Here is a 21039-nt window from a genome sequence, read left to right as displayed (position 1 = left end):
CTTTCAATTATTTCTTACATTATTTTTCTGAATGAGAATGGCAGCAGTACTTCCTGCACAGTTCAGTAATATGCTAAATCTGGGACCAGCCGGAGTCCAGGATTCCGTTGCTCCCCCCACTAGAGATAACCCTGGGGAAATTGGTGGGTTCTTGTTGACACGGAGAGAAGCTGCAGCATGGAGTTCAACTCCGTGGCCCTGGGCCTTTGTGCTATGGCTCCTGTAGTGCTAAGCTAGCATGAGAACCCAGATGTGTGTATTTCAGTACCAAGGCAGAGTTCCAGTGGTTCTCTCTCCAGTCTCTTTCTGCATCTGTTACCCTTTTATTCCTTAAAATGAGTAAATAATTGAGACATTTTTTAACTTTCTCTGTTCAATAAGCATTTCTCTGATTTGTTTTTGTACCCCTCCCCCAACTTTCCAACAACATTTAGCAACAAGTATCCCTTTTTATGGAAGTTTGGTCTATTTTCAAATGGCTTATTATCTTTGGACATTCCTATATTTTTTATGTCCTTCCTAGCCTTCTCTCTCATGCCATGTTGCTGCAGTGTATCTTCTGACAGAGTGCTGACTCCCCCCCCCCCATTCTATGTTAATTATGAGTTCGTTTTAAATGCTCTATACACTATTTATTATTAAAATTAACAGTATAGTACAAATTGACCTAATCAGGTTATATGTGAATAATGTTTACCATTGTGATTTAGTGTTAAACTAAGCTTATATAGTCAAGTTAGTAAGATGTGAAGCTAGCATGAAGGCTTGAATCTTTCGGAGGGTTTCTACAGATGGATTTCAACAGAGCGCAATTGCCTGTATTTTCTTGTTGAAGCCCTAAATCACCTCACCATCCCAAACACTGTACTTGGGGATATGGGACTTCCAGGAAGGGAATAGAGAGGAGGAGTCAGAGGGGGGGAGTCAGCAAAAAACACTCCCCCCTCCACCAGCAGAAATCCTCCAATGGACCAAACCCAAAGGATGTGGTGATATTAAAAATTACATTGTAGAGAACCCTGCAAAAGCATCGTCATCTCTTTTGAAGCCAGGCAACATGCTTGGAAATAGATCAGAGCAGGCTATGATTTTTTTTCCTGACCAACAAGTATGGGGTATATATTGGACAAAACCATCCTGTTTGACGCCACACCACCACTGAAAAATTCTGTACCCATTTGTATGGCAGCACCAAGATGAATCGGAGGTAGAGGCTGATCTGCATGACAAGCCAAGAACATATGAAAAGTAACCACAAACAAGTGATTTTAAGCATCCTTCACTTGTGGCTGTATCATATGAAATGATCTGTACTATTAAGTCACTTTGACTTTGGGTATTATTGTATGCAAGCACATTTGTTGGTACCTTAAAGCCTGGATTCTGCCTTTCCACTTTAATAAAAGATATTAAAATACAAAAAACAAACAAAAATCCATTTCCAAAGCTGATATTATAATGAGGGATGTTTCCTTAGGTGGTGGATGTTGGGGGCAGCAACCTCTCCCCCCCCCACCCCACTGCTGCCTATTGCCCTACCATCTCAGGTGCTGGAACTGTTATAGCCTTCCCTCTTCAATCCCCAGGCATCTTAAAACACAGCTCTATGTTTTGGGAAATTAGGAGCATTAGCAGTTCCAGTTCATGAGGGGGTGGAGAGAAGGAGAGGAAAGATGTGGGAGCTACGGCTGGGGACAGCAGTCTCAGGGGGCAGCCCCTGCTGATCTGCTATTGGTCATTACTGATAAGATTTTAAAAAATGCTTACTTAAAGCAATAATGATAAGAACACAATGGCTTGTTTTATTAAAATGTATCTCTCTTCCTGTATTAAAAGAAGAAAACAAGGTCTGTTTTTTGGGCAATTTTGAAAACTGAGCTGTGAAGATAACCCTGTATTAACAAAGCCAACCAGCTAGTTATTTGGCTGATATTGACAATCTTGTTTTATTCAGCATAGTGTCATCACAGTTCAGTGAATATTCTAATTAATTTCACAGAAGGCTGCTGAAATTGGTTGCAACCATATGTGAAAATCATCTTGTTAAATACAATGTACGAGAGGAGGAAATGGAAATGATTATATTATATTTATTTATTTATCTATTCAAGTACCAGCAAGTTTAAGTGAAAACACTCATAAGTATTGCATTTGTATGCATCACTGATTTTTTCTTAATCCTTAATTCTGTTGCCACACCTCTGCTGTTCTTGTAGCAGATTTTGCTGAGAGTAGTAATTACCAAGGGCTTGATTATATACCCAGTTAGACATATTGTCACTACATTCCATTTGCTGGAGAGCCGATGGGATGATAATTAGACAGGGAGACATCCCCGCCATGTATATTTTAATGTGGATAAATTATATAAACCAAATCTAGCTTTCCAGCTAAACTGGAGAAATGTAGTCTAGCATAACATTTGTAACAAAAAACATTCTTATATATGCTTGCTTGAACAGCAGATTTACTAATGTTGTTTACTGATCTAACAGAGCTGTTTGAGCCCTGAGGTTAGGAAAGGATGAGGCATTGAATGATGCAGGTGGCTCTATATGTTCTCGGTGTTAACATATTTATAACTCCATTGTGTTCAGAGTACAGGAATCCTTTGAATGGGACTAAGATTCCATCCACATACATATGGAGTACAGGGCTGTGCTCATGGTGCTACAGTTGGGCCAAACAGCTATGATAGAGATCACAGATCTCTGTCAGAGCCAAGCTACAAGTGACGCTGTACACAGGTTGAACTCTTGTCAGCTGCCCTCAAGTTTTGATGGGAAATGTAGGCCAAGTTTTACAGCTTGGCTCTCCATTACAGCTGCAAGACCAGGATGCCTACATTTCCCATCAAAACTTGAGAGAAGCTGACAAGTGTCCAACCTGTGTACAGCATCACTTGTAGCTTGGCTCTCAGTCTGTGAAAAGTACATGTTGCATACACACAGCTGTAATTTGAGACTGGGGCCATGCAGCAAGTGATTTAACTCTTCAAACCCCGCTCCATTTCACTAATTGAAACTGGGTAACCAACACTATTAGCCGTTTTAAAAAGGGGACATGTCCTTAGAAAACCCATTCAGTTTTCTTTTTGAGGATGTGTTACTAGCTCAGATAATTTTTACATTGTGAATGGCCATCTAATCTTGGAAGCCTTTTTATAGGAAGTTATAGATGCAGAGGAGTTAGCCGTGTTAGTCTGTGGTAGCAAAATCAAAAAGAGTCCAGTAGCACCTTTAAGACTAACCAATTTTATTGTAGCATAAGCTACAGAGACTGTATCAGGCATCTGACGAAGAGAACTTGATTCTCGAAAGCTTATGCTACAATAAAATTGGTTAGTCTTAAAGGTGCTACTGGACTCGTTTTGATTATAGGAAGTTAAGAATTGCATCTCTTATTTTAAGATGCTTTAGGATTATAGGAAATAAAAATGATCATTTGGCTACTATAGGTCTCCATGGTTGCCATCATAAAGCGATGGCGCAAAGGAAGCTCTCACTCAAAAGCTGCTGTTGCCTAAGATTCCTGGTGCACGTTTACAGTGTGTTTTCAGTCATGTCACTCCCTCACCCTCGACACTGCCATATTTTGTGGATTGCTGCGGAAAGATGAGGAAGTTATGCGTTTGAACTCTTAGGTAGGTTGCAGCTGCTCCTGAAGCTATTTCTTTGATACATTTGGAATGAACTGCTGCCTGTAGACCAAGAGTTCCATGCTTCTTGCTTCTCCTTGCATGTATGCTGAGAAAAGAAATAGGACACTGAGGTGAGGTCAGTTTGGTAGAAAGGATTTGTCCATGGTTCTGACCCATGGCTTGCTCCTCTCCTGCCTGACTTTTGTTTCCTGTTCTCAGCTCTTTTTGACTGTCGCCCATGGCTTGACACTGGCAAAGTCATAATTTTGGCTTCCCCTCTTCCTATCAAAAATCTCTATAGTGTGATTTTCATTTATGTGCTTGCAGTTCAATAGGTCCCCGGTGTGGAAACTCAGAAGACCACTTTTTTAGCTAGGATTTTCTATCCACTTTCATTGATTTTTTTAAAAAATGTGGTTTTAAGCACATTTATGGTGCAATCCTAAGCAAAGTTACTCCAGTCTAAGCCTATTGAAATCAATGGGGTTAGACTGGAGTAACTCTGTTTAGGATTGCACTGTTAGTGTTATGCATGCTGTTTGACACTTACCATTTCCATGCACTTTCACTAAGATGTTCATAAATGTCTGGACCACATCATTGTATCACTCCTTTTAATAGCAAATGTAATGGCTTGTGCCTTTCAGGGTACCAGAATTAGTCCCACCAACAGACAAGGTAGATATATGCTGTTCATAATTAGGGTATGGAAAGCCTCCCCATAACAAGTTTAACAGTGCAATCCCAAGCATAGCTACACTCTTATATAAGCCCATTGATTTCATTGGATTGCACTATAAATCTCTTGCCTTTCATGTCTATGTTTACTGCCATGTATCTTCACTCTTTTTTTTGATAATTACTGTATGAACAGGCAACTACAAATTTTCCTCTGTTCAGTTTTTTTTTTTGCATAACAGATTTCTTCCACCCACCTACTCCTGAAAAGTCAAGTAACAGGAAATGAATAATGATTCAAGCCTTGAAAAAATCTGGGGAAACGTTAAGCAGTAAACATAGATGGATTCCAGCACTGTTCTACCATACAGGGAAAAATCAGAAAGACATCAATATTGAATGCATTTTTTCAGGCTATGAAAGCAAGTGTGGATTTCTAATGGTCAATTCAAAACATTCATGGTAAAGGGTGCTGATCTGTGGGCTCTGTTGGCTTCCCACAGCTGGTAGTGGCATGTCAGTTAATGTGCAGTGTGTCGAGTGACTGATGTGGGTAAAGAATTTGCTTATTTTATACCCCTCTTTTCTCCCCATTGGGGACCCAAAGCAGTTTACATCATTTTCCTTTTTTCCATTTTATCCTTACAACAACCCTGTGAGGTAGGTTAGGCTTAGAGTGTGTGACTGGCTAAAGGTCCCCCATTGAGCTTCCATGGCAGAGTGGGGAATCATACTGGATCACCCAGATCCTAACCACTACATCATGTATGCCATGTCTTTAGGAGACATAGGAAATTCATTCATATGGATAAAGATGGATAGATAATTTATTGTATATGGCCATAGACCTTCACAATCCAAAACCTTTCATTAAAAAGACGAAAAAAATACATAAATACAAATATAATTACAGGCATATACAATTACAATAAAATGCATTTTACCTAAAATGTAAAAAGTAAACTACATTAAAACCAAATGGTTTCTACCAGCTTATAAAACAACAATCTGTATCAGGTGTTTACTCTCCTACTTGCCACACTTGCCCTTATTTTCCTAGCAGCCAGAACATAGAGTGCCATCCTATTTGAAATAAAAGGGTCTGTGTCTGAAAGTATGAAATTTAGTTTATCAAAATTTGACAGAAGATGGAGACCAGATCAAATATTCACAAGAAATTTTCCCCTTGATTCCTGGTATAAGGGACAGCTTAAAACATAGTGTGGTAAGCAGGGCTTTTTTTCTGGGAAAAGGTGGTGGAACTCTCAAGAGGGAAATGAGGGAGAAACACACGGGCCCCCTTAAAAAATGGCCATTTCCTTCAGGGGAAATGATCTCTGTCTGGAGATCAGGGAGCAGGGCCACCGGACACGAGAGGTGCCAGAACTCCGTTCCACGGCGTTCCCACTGAAAAAAAGCCTTGGTGGTAAGTCCTCAGTTGAGGTTGCACAGACATATATACGCTGATCGATGGAGTTTTTTTGGAATAGCTTGAGTAGCATCTCAGTTGGCATAGACTGAAAATGTAATGATGTAAATGCTACCCTGAGCTTATAGACTATGATGTCAGTCAGGTAACGCGCTCTAGTATGGTCTTTTTTTATGGTTTTATACGAGGATCCATTGGAGGGCAAGTCTGGTGCCAGCAGCTGCAGTAATTCCAATTCCAATAGCGTATATTAAAGTTGCTGCAGTTAAAAAGCTCGTAGTTGGATCTTCGGGGAGGTAGTGACGAAAAATAACAATGCAGGACTCTTTTTTTTTTAATAATTTTTTATTTTCAATATCTAACATACAAAACTACAATGACAGTAACTACAAAGGACTACAATAGCACAAGGGAAGGGAAAGAAGGGAGAAAAAAGAGAAAGGGAAAGGGGGGGTGGAAAAAAAGGGGAAGGTAACCTACAAACACTAAACGCTACATTTGAATGCTTTCCCTTCATACTGCCATAGTAAAAAAAATAGCTTAATAAAGTAGTGATGGAGTGGTTGATCATACAAATTACAAATTACAGTTCAAATTAAATCTTTTTCCCTCCCCTGGGCCTCGGACGCAATTCCCTCTGCGCAACTACTGCCAGAGCGCTCATTGCCTCCCCCCGCCCTTCAGGCTTCGGATCCTCTTCTTTTTGCTTGGTATCTGGTCCAAATTCTGGATTTTTATCCACAAAATCCCTTAGCTGATCTTCCGAATTAATCTTGTGAGCTTGATCTTTATAACTAAACCCGATTCCTTCCGGGAGTAGCCATTTGTACTTTATGTCACATTCCCTCAAAAGAGCTGCCAACTTCTTGTATTTAAATCTTCTCTTCCGAACTAAAAATGGAACGTCCTTCAATATCTTGACTTTATTTCCCAGAAAGTCCAATTCCGCATTGTATGAATTATATAGGATACTGTCCCGGACCCTCTTAGATGAAAACTCGATAACAATCTCGCGAGGCAGCTGCCGCTTCATTGCATATTTTGAAGATGCCCGACGGACTCCCAAAATGGCGCTTTACGCTTCTTCTTTAGTTGCCCTCGCGGGTGTCGCTAAAAGTTCCGAGGCGAGATCCCACAAATCCTCGTTTTCCTCCTCTTTAACATTCTGGAGACGCAAAATGGTTTGTGTTCGCTCCACTTGCAGTCCGATCAGCTGGTTTCCCACCAACTTTAATTCCCTGTTCGCTGCTCTCGTAAGTGACGCACTTTCCCGGGCAGACTTCTCTGCCCCCCCCCGCTGCTTCTTTAATGGCTTTCACATCGCTTTCAATTAAGCCCACCCTTTGATCTTTTTCATTCAGCTTGTCAACAAAGGGTTTTATGGCTTCCATAACCGCTCTTTTAACCAGTTCCTCAAGCGTCTCGCCCCTCTGCAAGGCAGCCGTAACTGACTTGCCAAGAGCAGGACTCTGCTTTTTCGCTGCCATTTTAGGGGGGGGGGAACCGCCAATCTTCCGAGACTCTATGAGGGGGGAGAAATCCGAGTCTTCTAACCTTCAGACCCCCCCACTCCTCACATACACTTGTAGTAACAGAAGGGATTCGCTTACTTGCAGGCTTTCGCCTAATCCTGTTCCTTGCCGTTTTCCATAGCCCGGCAGCACACTAGGTGCCGCGCTCGTCTGCCGGCCTCCATAGGGACAAACGGGCAATTTACCCCCTGCCTCGATCTGTCAGAGGGCTCTTCCCGCCGCGCCCCGGACTCAGACTCCCTGCCTGAGAGTCTGGGGGCTAACCTTTGCAGATCAGCCGCCCGGCCAGGCGGCTCGGCCGCTTCTTCTCGGACCTGCCGAGAGGAGCGTCCGACATGGCTGCGAAAACAAAACCGAATCAATGCAGGACTCTTTCGAGGCCTTGTAATTGGAATGAATACACTCATATAGATAAAGTATTCTCTCGACAGAACTTGTGCTGAACATGTGGTTATGCTTTAGTCTGCTTATAGTCTGCCCACCTTTCCTTCAGACAGACAGAAGGAAAGATTCCTTGTATAAGTATAATTATGGCTGTATTTGCAGTTGCACTTTTAAGAATGTTGTAGTGGGAGATGTAACCTACCGCACTAATGCATAGCTGTGCTTAAAAGTGCCATAAGTCTTGGATTCTCACACCACCTGGAGGGTCTTGGAAAAGAAAATATATTTGAAATGCTGGAAGAGTTTTACCATCATGCAGGAATCTGAATAGTTTTATTGTGTGTTAGCTGCAAGTGAAGCCAACAGGGTAGTTATTGTCGCTTAAAGGCCACATTGAGGGATATAGCAGACAATATAGATTTTATCTGGCAATCCAAATATATTTGACTTTCATTATTCCCTATGGGGAAACTATTCAGGGAGCTGGGGGTCATGTTTTAGGCAAATTCCAACAAAATTTCAAGGAATCTAGTCTTTCCTTTCCACTACAAACTCCCCAAGTTTCAAGAGGATTGGACCAAGAGATCCAATTCTACAGGTCCCTGAACAAGGTCCCCAACACCTACTACCAACAGAACACAAGAAAAAGCACCCCCACACAACAGCAATTAAACACACAAACAAAAAACAATCTTCAGTGAATTCCCCAACACCACCTCCCACAATAACCCTTTAAATATTGAACTTCAAAAACGAACAAATACAAGAGCATGCAAAAAACAAACAGCAAGCGACCCCCCCACCTCACCCCAGGCAATAAGAGATAAAGAAAGATTTAAATTGGGGGAATAAACGGAAACAAAAGCAAAAGCACTACATTTTAAACAGTTCACTCAGCAGCCCAGGAACTGAAACCACAACAAAATTGCCTAGATGCACACCCTTAATACCGAATACATCCGAATACTTTCTGTAAGGTGTTATCTGAGTATATATTTGGCTCTGGAATACCAAATTGTATACCCTTAGTGCTAAATGCCTGGTAGGCCTTAATCTGGGTAGTATTTTTCATAACTCAGACTTCAGATTGACCAAGGAATTAAAAATGAATTAAGTTTTCATAACTCAGACTTCAGATTGACCAAGGAATTAAAAATGAATTAACTTATACATGTATAGAACAATATTGTTTGTTGTTAACATATCCAGTAAAGATTTGGTACAACGAAGAACAAACACATCTTTATACCTCTATCTTGTCTGGCTCCAGATATTGTTTTACATTGTTACATTTTAACTAACTCCTTCACATCTTGAGAATTCTGGAAAGCAAATGCCTAAGCAATTTATATAAAGCTTTTACTTTGTTAAGACATTTATAATTGCTAGCTCCAGGTTAGGAAATTCCAGGAGATGTTGAAGGTGGAGTCTGAAGAGAGTGGGGTTTGGGGAGGAGAGGGACCTCAAAAGGGTATAAAGGCCACAGAGTCCACTCTCCAAAGCAGCTATTTTCTTCAGGGGAACTGATCCCTGTCTGGACTCTGGAGATTAAGTTGTAATTCCAGGAAATCTGTAGCCACCACCTGGAGGTTGGCGACCCTGAAGCCACTATTTTTTTCTGAATAATCTTTTCCTTTCATCTCTTTGCAAATATTAGTCTTACTGCTGCCAGAGTATATAAAGCTACTATATGTTTGCTCTTTGGTATTGACATAATTAAACCATAGTAGTTCTGGAGAACACAAAACTTTAACACCAATTTCTGAAGGCAAGACAAGTGATATTTCCTAAAACCATTGTGTGTGAATTCAAGACCAATCAGCAGGGCTCATTTGGAGGCAGAACGTGCTGGAACAGCGTTCAGGTAGATCTGAAAAGAGGTCATGTGGGTTTTGGCCCCGCCCACGTGATTCCTTTTCTTCCTGGCTTTCCTTGTCTTTAGCAGCAGGCAGCAGCAGCAGCAGCAGCAGCACCATCACCACCTCGTAGTTTCCCTGGTAGGAACTGGGGGGGGCATGGGCATGGGCACGGGCCATCCTTGAGGCCTGTAAGCGGTGAGGGCTCCCCAAAGGAACGTAAGCTGCTTTGAATTCATTCTGCGCTGCTGCTTTATTTTCATTTGTGACTCGTGAAAGAGGGAGAGAGAGAGAGAGAGAGAGAGAAAAGGAGTGAATGAGTGCAAGCCGAGTGGGGCTGGGCTCCAAAGGAACGTAAGCTGCTTTGAATTCATTCTGATCTGCTGCTTTATTTTCATTTGTGACTCGCGAGAGAGAAAAAGAGTGAGTGAGTGAGAGTGCAAGCCGGGTACGGCTGGACTCCAAAGGAGGGTAAGCTGCTTTGAATTCATTCTCCTGCTTTATATTCATTTGTGACTTGTGAGAGAGAGTGAGTGCGTGCGTGGGTGCAAGCAGGGCTGGTTCGCCAGAGGAGGGTAAGCTGCTTTGAGTTCATTCTGCTTTAAGGAAATACCTGGAGATTTTTGGGGAAAGGGGCCTGAGGGGTGGATGTTGTCTTCTGACACACTTCTGATGATGCCAGGGTGTGTGGCATATGCTAATGAGATACGCTAATGAGTTATACTAATGAGTTCCTGCAGTTCTTTTTCTAGGAAATCACCCCTGCCAACCAGTATGGAACATTTGCTTTATCTGAATTACAGAACCAGTTAACCAAGTAACTGGTTACCTATGTGTGATATTGACAAGCAAGCTGTGAGCTACAAGGTGCAGGAATGAGGGGAAATCTTGTTTACAGGATTCTGTAAACAGGAAAGACCACTGCACTACTCAGGGGTTCTATCATCTGTATCAGATGAATGGTGATGCTAACTGAAGGTGTAGGGTTTATCGTGATCTGCAGTCTGTGAATAGCCTACTTTTGTTGTGCATGAGGTTATCTAGATCCCTTAGGGGTAGATCTTAAGGATTTATCTCTACCAAACATAAAGACTTTTCTGTTCTGTCTTACAATACAGTTGGGTTGCATTTCTAATAGCCTGAAAATGTTAACATTTGAAAATGCATGATAGTGATTGCTTGTGCAAAAGAGAGACATTTAGAAGCTAAATACTTTTTGAAGTTTAAGGACAATTTCTCAAGAAACCAAGTTTCAGAAGGATAAAATGCATCATCTATGTTTATGAGCTGATAGACTTTGCATTTTTTTTTTTGCAATATTGGTGAAAATGTCACCTTCTATTGTATTGAATTCTTTCCTTTCAGTTCCATTAATGTAATTCTTTCTATTAAATGTTTAGCATAGTCCATGGAACACAGTTGATTTGGGCAAGTTACCCATACCTAATATTAAAAAATCAAATAAATTACACGTTGAGAAAACAAGATTAGCAAATTAAGAATTAATAATTAATAGAATGATTGATAGTTGTTGATGTGACAGGAAGATTACTTCTACAGAGATGTTGGCTTTGAAATATCTAGATAGGCTGCGAAAATTGGGTTTTAACTGATAAAAAAATTAAATTTAGTATCTGTATTTGTCCCAGGCTTGTTTTCCTTGGCAGACCATTTGTAACTAAGGAGTAAATATGCCATGTCTTGTGATATAGCTAAACTTGAGACTGCTTTATACATTATACCAGGGATCTGCGACTCATAGCTCTAGAGCCAAATGAGGCTCTGTACGAAACCAAATAGGGTTGTTTATAAAAGAAAATGAAATCTTTTAAGTTATGATATATTGGAGAAGTAAGTGGAAGGACAGTGTGGTGTAGTGTTGGACTAGGATATGGGAGACCCAGGTTTGAATCCCCACTCTGCCATGAAAAGCTCCCTGGGTGATCTTGGGCCAGTCACACACTCTCAGCCTAACATACCTCACAGGGTTGTTGTGAGGATAAATAAAGAAGAGAATAATGTAAGCTGCTTTCAGTCTTCATTGGGGACAGGGATTTTTTTCTGGGAAAAGAGGTGGTGGAACTCAGTAGGTTGCCCTCGGAGAAAATGGTCACATGGGTGGTGGCCCCGCCCCCTGATCTCCAGACAGAGGGGAGTTTAGATTGCCCTCCGCGCCGCTCGGCGGCGCGGAGGGCAATCTAAACTCCCCTCTGTCTGGAGATCAGGGGGTGGGGCCACCACCCATGTGACCATTTTCAAGAGGTTCCAGAACTCCGTTCCCCAGCGTTCCCCCTGAAAAAAAGCCCTGATTGGAGAGAATGGTGGAATCTAAATGAAGTAAATAGATAAATAGAATATGTGAAAGGAATGGCAGGGAAATATTGTTATGGGCGATTCTTCGAGATGCTTTATATAAAGAAAAATGATAGATTGGTGAACAGTAGCCAAATTTATGCAGTGTACTAAAACTATTGCAGTGTACTAAAACCATTGTGTAGCTTAATTAGTAATTGTGAGACCCTGCATTTGCCACTTTTCAATAAGCAACTGCCGGTTGTTGAGCTGCAGAAATATTATGGATTATTAATCAACACTTAAATTATCAGTAATGTTAATCTGTATAGTTAAAGTTATGCACATGATCTTTCATACAGTAGCTCTTTGTTGATCTCTTGATCTGAATTTTGACATAGTTTGGCTACTTAATTATAAAAAGTTGCTGATCCCTGCATTACATAATAACAAACCAGGGTTTATCACCAAGTATGTACTTGATAGAGAGTGGCAACCAATCCTGAATCTGATGAGAGAGCCTCTATAATGATTTTTCAAGTATCTATTATGTTATTTTGAGCTACATTATTTTTTTTTAAAAAGCGCTTAGTTGGCTGGCTTAAAAAAGTAATTTATATGGAGTCTCAAATTTTATACCTTCACTTCTTGAGCTTATATTTTAGATTAAAAGATATATAAAAACAATGTAAGATAATAGCATTTTAATAATTTTCACTGCATATTTAAAGTTAAAGAAACAGAATATGCTGTAACTGCTTGGCCATGTGACTGTGCCGGAAGAAACCTAGGAATTCCCCACCCACTACCACCCCTCACCTGGCTGGAGGGGCGGGGTGCTAATACTACTCCTGCCTTGTAGTTAGGGAATCATCATATTTTGTTGCAAAATAGCTGAGTAATTCTTAGCAGGCAGGTAGTAATTAATATACTTCTATTTGAGATTTAAATTGTTACTCAGAATTAAAGCCAAGACTCATGTTTACATTGTTAGTAAAATATGAATTAAAGTTTTCTTTTATATTTTTATTACATACAGTTTTGAAAGGTTTTCTCATTTTTCAGTGGGTCTTTGTTACTGATTGCCTTTGAAATGTATAATAAAATATTCCGCAGTGCAAAGAGGAATCAGCATTCAGAAAAGAGAGTTGTGCCTTAGCCATTATGATATTCTGCCCTAGGTATTAAGACAGACACTCATGAATTTTGCATGACTGCAGAATTTCACAGCCAGTATATTAAAAAAGCTGCTGCCCCAGATAAATGTGATGAGTGAATGCTGAATCATCCAAGAGGTAATAGCACACATCTCTCCTTCAGTAACATTTTTATCCTATCTGCTAATATATTTTGCTAAATATAAACGGACACACAATTTTTGTGGTGTCTTTTTCATTACTTTTATAGCTCCCGGACCTAAATTTTCCTTTTCTCTTTGCTGATGCATCAAACAGACCAGATATTCAACTTTAATTTCTGAAGGATCTTGGCCTACTAATTTATTTGGTACCAGTGCTCAGTTGAAGTTTATTTAGCCCAGTAAAATGTAATAGTGCAAAATAGACCTGTTCTCTGACATCATTGTTAACTAAATAGGTCTGTACTCATGCCCTTATTTTCTCCTGATGGATAGAAAAGGTGATCATAAACTCACAAAAAGCTCAGGTTTGCAGAGTGAGTTTGTTTATGTAAACAGCTTATCACCTGCACTTTATATGTAAACATATGCAAAGTGACTTAACAACATTTTAATTGAAACAATAAAACATAAGAAACCAGCTGTGTAAAACAAATAAAAGCAGTATCAGCAGGTAAAAGCATAAAAGAACAGTGCAACACAGACCATTAAGAGAGTAGCCTTAAAATAGATCCAACATACAAGCATAAAATAAAATGCTAAGAGAAAACCAATGCAGAATATCAGGGTGAAATACCTAAAATCCGTAAGTCAGTAGGAGCTTAAAGGATAAGGTCCTCCTGCTAAAATCTCCATGATGGTGGTGGTGAAATTATCAAAAGTCTGGATATAAAACCTTATTTTCCTGGGGCTTGAAAATATGTATATTGAATGCCAGATATACCTTTATGGAGAGGGTGTTCCAGGTTCCAAAAGATGCTAGTTTTGGATCTCTTACTTTCCTCAGCGGAGCAATAAAAAGGTCCTCTGAATACTATCTTAACCAGTGAACAGACTAGTAAGAGAAAAGATGGTCCTTCAGGTACCCAGTACACATTTTTTGGATCTGGGAATTGTTTGTGTGTGTCTGTGTGTGTGTATTTACTGTGATTTTCAGGTAGGACATTACCTGTTTGGGATTCAAATCTATCTGTTTTTTTGGGTTCCGGAGTTTGGGGACCATTATTTTCTATGGGGAATGTATTTGAGGGTCTGTGGCATCTGTTTATAAAGATAATGGCACCAAATTTAGGCAGCTGTGACCATTCCCAGGCAGAATAGATCTGGCTATTATGGTGCAGGCCCCAAGTAGCATCTAGATTAGATTATGTCAATACACGCTATGCAAGGGTGCCCTTGAAAAGTGTTTGGAAACTTCAACAGAATGTTGAATGTTACAGAATTGGCAAAGTGCTGGTGTTGACTTTTAAACTCAATATGGCTTGGGACCAGCTAACCCCTATAAGAACCTATCCAACTATTTAACGTCATCTTCCAAGGCCCTGCTTTGGGTGCCCCTGTCTTCTGAGATTAGGCAAGTGACAACCCAAGTGAAGGCCTTCTTGGCTGTAGCCCCAAAACTATGGAACTCTCCCCACAGAAGTATTTGTCTGTTACTGTCTTCTACCAGCACATGTCTGGTGTTCCCTCAATGATTCTTTATTTCTGTACAATATTTCAAATACTGTTTTATATGCTTTTAATATGTATTATAGTTTTAATTTTAACAGTTTTATTAATTGTTTTCATGATGTGTTGTTTATAACATTTTGTTCTGTTAGCTGCCTTGATGACCCAGATTGGGCGGAGTGGTGGCATACAATTTTTGTAAATAAATAAACACACTTCAGCAATAGCTTTGATATGTTAATATGACCCCCTTACATACCTCCACCACCCACCAGAACCCTCCCCTCACAGGTTTAGGGCTTCCCAGGCAATAAAGGGCAGTCAACCCTCCACCTGTCTAACTCATTATCAGGCAGAGAGCCCCCCTGACCCAAATACATGCAAGGTCTCCTCTTTCAGAGGTCCCACCAGACAGGCAGCCCGTTCCCTGTATTTACTTCTTCCCTTCATCCAGCTACTGCTCAGGGCTATTGGGAAAAGTTTACTGTGTTTACTTTCCCTAATGTATGCTGATTAATTAAACTTGGCCCATTGGTTGTGACCAATGTTTGAGGTTTGTGTGTGTACTTTAATTCCCTCAGCCAACAATTTCAAGTCAACCAGGGTTAAAACAAAAACAAGAATAAACTTTATTTACAACATAGAACACTGGAGTGAATGATTTTAAAACGCATAAATAAACTGTGCTCAAATGTATCAGAACAGGTTTGTAACAGCCTGCAACATCTCTGCTGCCTTCATTCAACATCATCATCATCATCATCATCATCATCATCATCATCATCATCATCATCATCATCATCATCATCACAACAACAACAACAACAACAACAACAACAACAACAACAACAACAACAACAACAACATTTGATTTATATACTGCCCTTCAGGATGACTTAACACCCACTCAGAGCGGTTTACAAAGTATGCCATTATTATCCCCACAACAAAACACCCTGTGAGGTGGGTGGGACTGAGAGAGCTAGAAGCTGTGACTGACCCATGGTCACCCAGCTGGCTTCATGTGGAGGAGTGAGGAATCAAACCTGGCCCTCCAGATTAGAGTCCTCTGCTCTTAACCAGTACACCAAACTGGCTCTCACCAAACAGCTCCAAAAGCCTTCTTTTTCTCTTACTCCCTTTCAACAGACATCAACTGACACTGGCCCAGCATTCCATCTGCTCTCATTGGCTGTTTCTGAGGAGATGTGGAGCTGGGACCAGTCATGTCTGTCACAGTTGAAAATGTGAAAGTTCACATTTTTTCATTAGTGTTAAACAGAGTTTGTAGCTGAGAGTTGCAGAACGTGTGAACCTGTATATTTAGGGTTAGTGTAAGAAATCCTGCAAGATTCTCAAGAATTTAAGACAAACTGTCTGGAGCTTGTACATAATTTGCTTCCATCTTAATAAGGCCATGGACTTGCAGCCAGGGTGAATTAGCAGGATTGGTATAGGCCTAGAAAACTCAAGGTCTGTTGTGTAAATAAGTATCTGCAAGGAGTACTGGAAGCAAGCACAGAGAGAGATTTACTGAAACTGCTGAATTCTAGTTCCTCAAATCAGAGAGCTAGAATCTATTTTCTGTGTAGGCTGAGTTTGCCTTCCTAACAGCAGGTCTAGATGTTACAGTTGCCATAGGAATTGGCATCCTCCTATTGAATTTCTGTTTGTATTATACTTTAGGGAATCACCACATGAGTTGTTGTGAGTGATTCAAAGCTGCCATTTTCTTCTGGGGAACTGATCTCTGTGGTATGAAGTTAGTTGTAGTTCCAGGAGCTCTCCAGCCACCACTTGGAAGTTGGGAACCCCAATGCTAACAACTGTGAGAATGTGTATTATCTTTCTGTGCTTTGCTTCTTAGGCTCATAATCTGTTCCTTTGTCAGCTGTTCAGAACTTTAGCACCTTGAGTTCATCAGCATGTATATACTCTATATCCCCTTTATCTACTTCCCTGAATAGGGTATGACAAAATGTCACTCACAACTATGCCATGGAGTTTTCATTTCATAAGCTTGGTAAACTTCTGCCAAGACTTCTGTAGCTCCTTTAGTGAATTTGATGTAAATTTTGCATGTTTTTCCAAACCACTAGATTGTCTACAGGGTTAAAAATAGGAGCACACTGATCTGCTAATTATAGCTGCTTCAGACTGTGCTCCCAATGGGTGAAAAGGCACTGATGCCAGATGAAGAACATTTGCTTATTTCCCCTTTTATAATAAAGAAAATACATGTTGGTTATAAAGTGAATTATCATATAGCATTATTACACAGCATCATTTATCAGAAAGGCCTGAAAGATGTTTAAAACATGCAGATAACTTGGAGATTGGCTTACACAGGAATTATTTAACAATCACTCACTCAATCTTTATTAGTATGGTCTTACCAGCACAAGTCTTGGGAAAATTCCCAACCATCACAACAGGGGGAAAAAAACCTCAAAATGATTCCCACAAATCAGGAGAATACATATTCTGGACTATATAAAGTAACTTTCATTAGTAAAGAATGTTGGCTAATTTAGAGCATTTCTAGCCTAGATGTGGGGGATCCATGATAAGATCACCCAATATATATTTTTTTAAAGTTAAGATGTTGCTGCAAGGTCATCAATTTGGACTGGTATTGTGATGTGTGGGTTGAGGGGAATAATAAATGTAATCCTTTGTCCCAGAAGAAATTGGGTTCCTTGAATTGCTCTAGGCCCTTAGTGGGGGGAAAAAACCCTTATGGGTTTATACATATTTTTTGCCCCTTGCCTACTGGTGTTCATATCAGGTTGGGGAAGAAACTCTATAATATAGTATAGGGCAAAAAGGACTAATCTCCCTCCATGTACTGTGCGTGACACCAACCTACTACAAATTGAGTCCTCCCATTCCCTGACTGCTCTTTAGCCTTGTAAAACCCATTGGGAGCTCCGGTCAGTAAATGATTCTGATTTATGCTGTGATTTGGAACTCAGTATCTTGTATATGTGTGCTATGTGCCGTCAAGTTGCCTCCAACCTATGGCGACCCTATGAAGGAAAGACCTCCAAAACATCCTATCATTAACAGACTTGCTCAGATCCTGAAAACTGGAGGATGTGGCTTCTTTTATTGAGTCAAGCCATCTTGCTTTATGTTTTCCTCTTTTCCTGCTGCCTTCCACTTTTCGTAGCAGATTGACTTTTCCAGAGAATCTTGTCTTCTCATGATGTGACCAAAGTATGATAGCCTTAGTTTTGTCTTGTATATACAATCACTGAAAACAATGCTGGTTTACCAAAATGTTATTTCCAGTCTATCAGTATAATCTTCCATGTGCTGAAAAAGCAGAAATTGCAAAATGCTTTTTAGTAGGTTTATACAGATTTCAAACATAGACAAACTTTTCCATGAGCCTGATCTCTAAAACACAAACAGATCCAGGTATTTCATTTAGACCAGTACCTGATATCAGCTCATGAGGTGCCTGGTGTTCCTCCTGACACTTTCTCTGCTTCCCCAGTCATGTGACTGAAAGATGGGGTTGATAACCAGTTTGGTGTAGTGGTTAAGAGCATGGGACTCTAATCTGGAGAACAGGGTTTGATTCCCCACTCCTCCACTTGAAGCCAGCTGGGTGACCATGGGTCAGTCACAGCTTCTAGGAGCTCTCTCAGCCCCACCCACCTCACAGGGTGTTTTGTTGTAGGGATAATAATAACATACTTTTTAAACTGCTCTGAGTGGGTGTTAAGTCATCCTGAAAGGCAGTATATAAATCAAACATTGTTATTGTTATTAACTCAGGATTGGAAATTCCTAGAGATCTGGGGGTAGATCTTGGTAAGGGCAGGGTTTGGGTAGGGTAGGGAGTTCAGCAGCAATGTATTGCCATAGAGTCCACCTCCTAAACTTTCTGTTTTCTCCAGGAGGAACTGATCTCCATAATTCTGGGAGATTTCTAGCCCCACTTGGAGGCTGACATTCCCACTGAAAGGGCTTGGTATAGATTTGTCTTTTCATTTTTGCCTCCCTTTTTAAAGGTCATTTCCTAAACATTAAGTTGACTAAACAGTCCAGTATTCACCATTAATCAAAAGGGAACAAAGTTCCAAATATGTAATAAAGATTTCTTTCTTTACAGAGCTTGTGCCATCTTGGGTGTGATATTTCTTCTGTCTTCTCTATGTATAGTGATCAAAGCCATCCATGACCTTGCAACTAAGTTGCTCCCAGAAGTGGTAAGACAATTTTTATATTTTTATGTTTTAAAAAGTGAGAGTCCAGTTTTCAGTGGTGTGAAGATGAGATGTTCTGCTCTCATAGAGACATATAATTAATTGGAGGACAATAGTGACTAGGGGTATAGGTATCTCATCATTGTGGTATATGCCCTCAATAACATGTAGTTTAGACTACTGCTATGTATTATACATGGGGCTGCCCTTGAAAATGTCTGGAAGCTACAGTGGGTCGCAGTTCAGCAAGCAGAATGTTGACTTTTGTGGGTTGTAAGAGCCATATTACTCCAGTCTTGTTCCACCTATATTGGCTCCCAATTTGTTTGCCGTCCAAGTTCAAGGTGCTGGTATAAAGCCCTATATGGCATGGGGTTGGTATACTTTAAGGACCACCTTCTCTCATATGAACCTGCCTGACCACTCTGGTCATCTTCAGAGGCCTTTTAGGACCTTTCGTGTACCCATCCCATCTTAAGGCTAGAGGGGTGGCAACCCAAGAGAGGGCCTTATAATAATAACATTCGATTTATATACCACCCTTCAGGACAACTTAATGCCCACTCAGAGCGGTTTACAAAGTATGTTACTATTATGCCCACAACAAAACACTCTGTGAGGTGGGTGGGGCTGAGAGAGCTCCAGAGAACTGTGACTAGCCCAAGGTCACCCAGCTGGCTTCAACTGGAGGAGTGGGGAATCAAACCTGGCTCTCCAGATTAGAGTCCTGAGCTCTTAAGCACTACACCAAACTGGCTCTTCTTCTTGATTGTGGTCCAAAAACTCTGGTACTCCCTCCCCAGGGATATCTATCTGTAGGGTTGCCAGGTTCCTTTACCCTCCTGGTGGGAGGGGGAAGGGACCCGGGTACTTACCCCCCCCCCCTTGGGACGGCATAACTCCTGGAAGTGATATCATTGCGCTGTACTGGGAGCACACATGTGAGACCTGTTCCCCCACCTTTTCTCCCTCACCAGCCAGGTGAGTAGTGAAGGTAGGTGGAGGGTGGGAGCAGGAGATTCCCTGCCCCCATTGGGAGACCTGGCAGCCCTACCTTTCTGGCTTCATCTATCATTGTATTCTGCCATTGTGTGAAGCCTATTTTGTATTGTTTGGCATTCCCACACTAACTCTCATTGGCCCGTCTCCCTGTTTGTGTGTCTCTCTGTTTAAATGTTTGTATCTTTTATTTAGTTCTTAAAATATTTTATATATATTTATCTGTATTTAATGTTTTGATTGTTTGCTGCTTTGGGGACCCTAAGTTGGGTGGCATACAGATGTTTAAAATAAATAAATATATGTAATGTATGAATTAGGGTATTAAAATATTTAACCACTGAACTATATAAAGTGTCATGCTGGCACTCGGTATACTTTGCTTTGCTGTAAAACAAAATCTATTAACTTGTAACACTCAGAATTCTCACTGCCATTCTCACAATATGCTTAGGAGAAATAAGCAAAAGGGAAACATGAAGAAGAAATGGGGAACAGATCAAGATTTTACTCAGCTCTCTCTGATCTACTGCACAGTAATTGCTCTTAAGTGCCTACCACCCCAGGGTTAGTGTCAAAGTTTGCACTCTGTGCAGCCATAGATTCTGTAAGGGGCTCCCTACTGCTAACAGGAGGAAAGCTGGAAAAAGAAGCAAGTGGGCAGGGAAATCACATCCCTAGTGTAGAGCGAGCCATTCAGTGACATAAGGTCAAACTATATGTTACAGTGGCCATTTGTTACTGAGTTGCTGATGTGGTCTGATATTTCCCCTTCATAGCTAGGTTCTTCACACTGTTTCTATAGCAATCAGTGTATCAGGCTTTCTGTATCCCCTGCTTTCTTAATAAAAATTGAAGCCCCCTAGCCCCCTTTGTCATAAATGCAATGGTAAATGTATATCTCTGCAATGAAAGGGGCTAGAGATTCACTTTTTAGAAATGAAAACTAGGAATTCTGAGAACGTGACATGCAAGTTACTATAATGATATTCAATTGCCAATTGAAAAAAAACCCGAAAAGCCCTAGTGGTGCAAGGAAGATGGCTGCTGCTGGGGGATTGTGGTGTTGAAAGCTACCTCATGGAAGCTCCATTGCCACTGTACCATGTTGGCAGCTGTAGCAACAATGAAATAATTGCACAGTGCTGTCTCCATATGGAAAAGACCCTAATATTCTTTGAAATAGTATTTTCATGTTTTGAGTCC

The 21039-nt window shown here is 40.6% G+C and overlaps 1 protein-coding gene across 1 annotated transcript in view; it reads left to right on the top strand.

Annotated features, from left to right (window-relative positions):
* TMEM163 (transmembrane protein 163) overlaps positions 1 to 21039 on the top strand; it is a 125028-nt gene that overhangs the window by 71824 nt on the left and 32165 nt on the right. Inside the window, exon 5 of the mRNA XM_054970324.1 lies at positions 18741 to 18837. Coding sequence (XP_054826299.1) covers positions 18741 to 18837 — 97 coding nt within the window. The remainder of the gene's footprint in view (positions 1 to 18740; positions 18838 to 21039) is intronic.

Source organism: Eublepharis macularius, chromosome 2, assembly GCF_028583425.1.
Source record: "Eublepharis macularius isolate TG4126 chromosome 2, MPM_Emac_v1.0, whole genome shotgun sequence".
In the NCBI taxonomy this organism is placed as follows: domain Eukaryota; kingdom Metazoa; phylum Chordata; class Lepidosauria; order Squamata; family Eublepharidae; genus Eublepharis; species Eublepharis macularius.
This window is presented reverse-complemented; position numbering and strand designations above follow the sequence as displayed.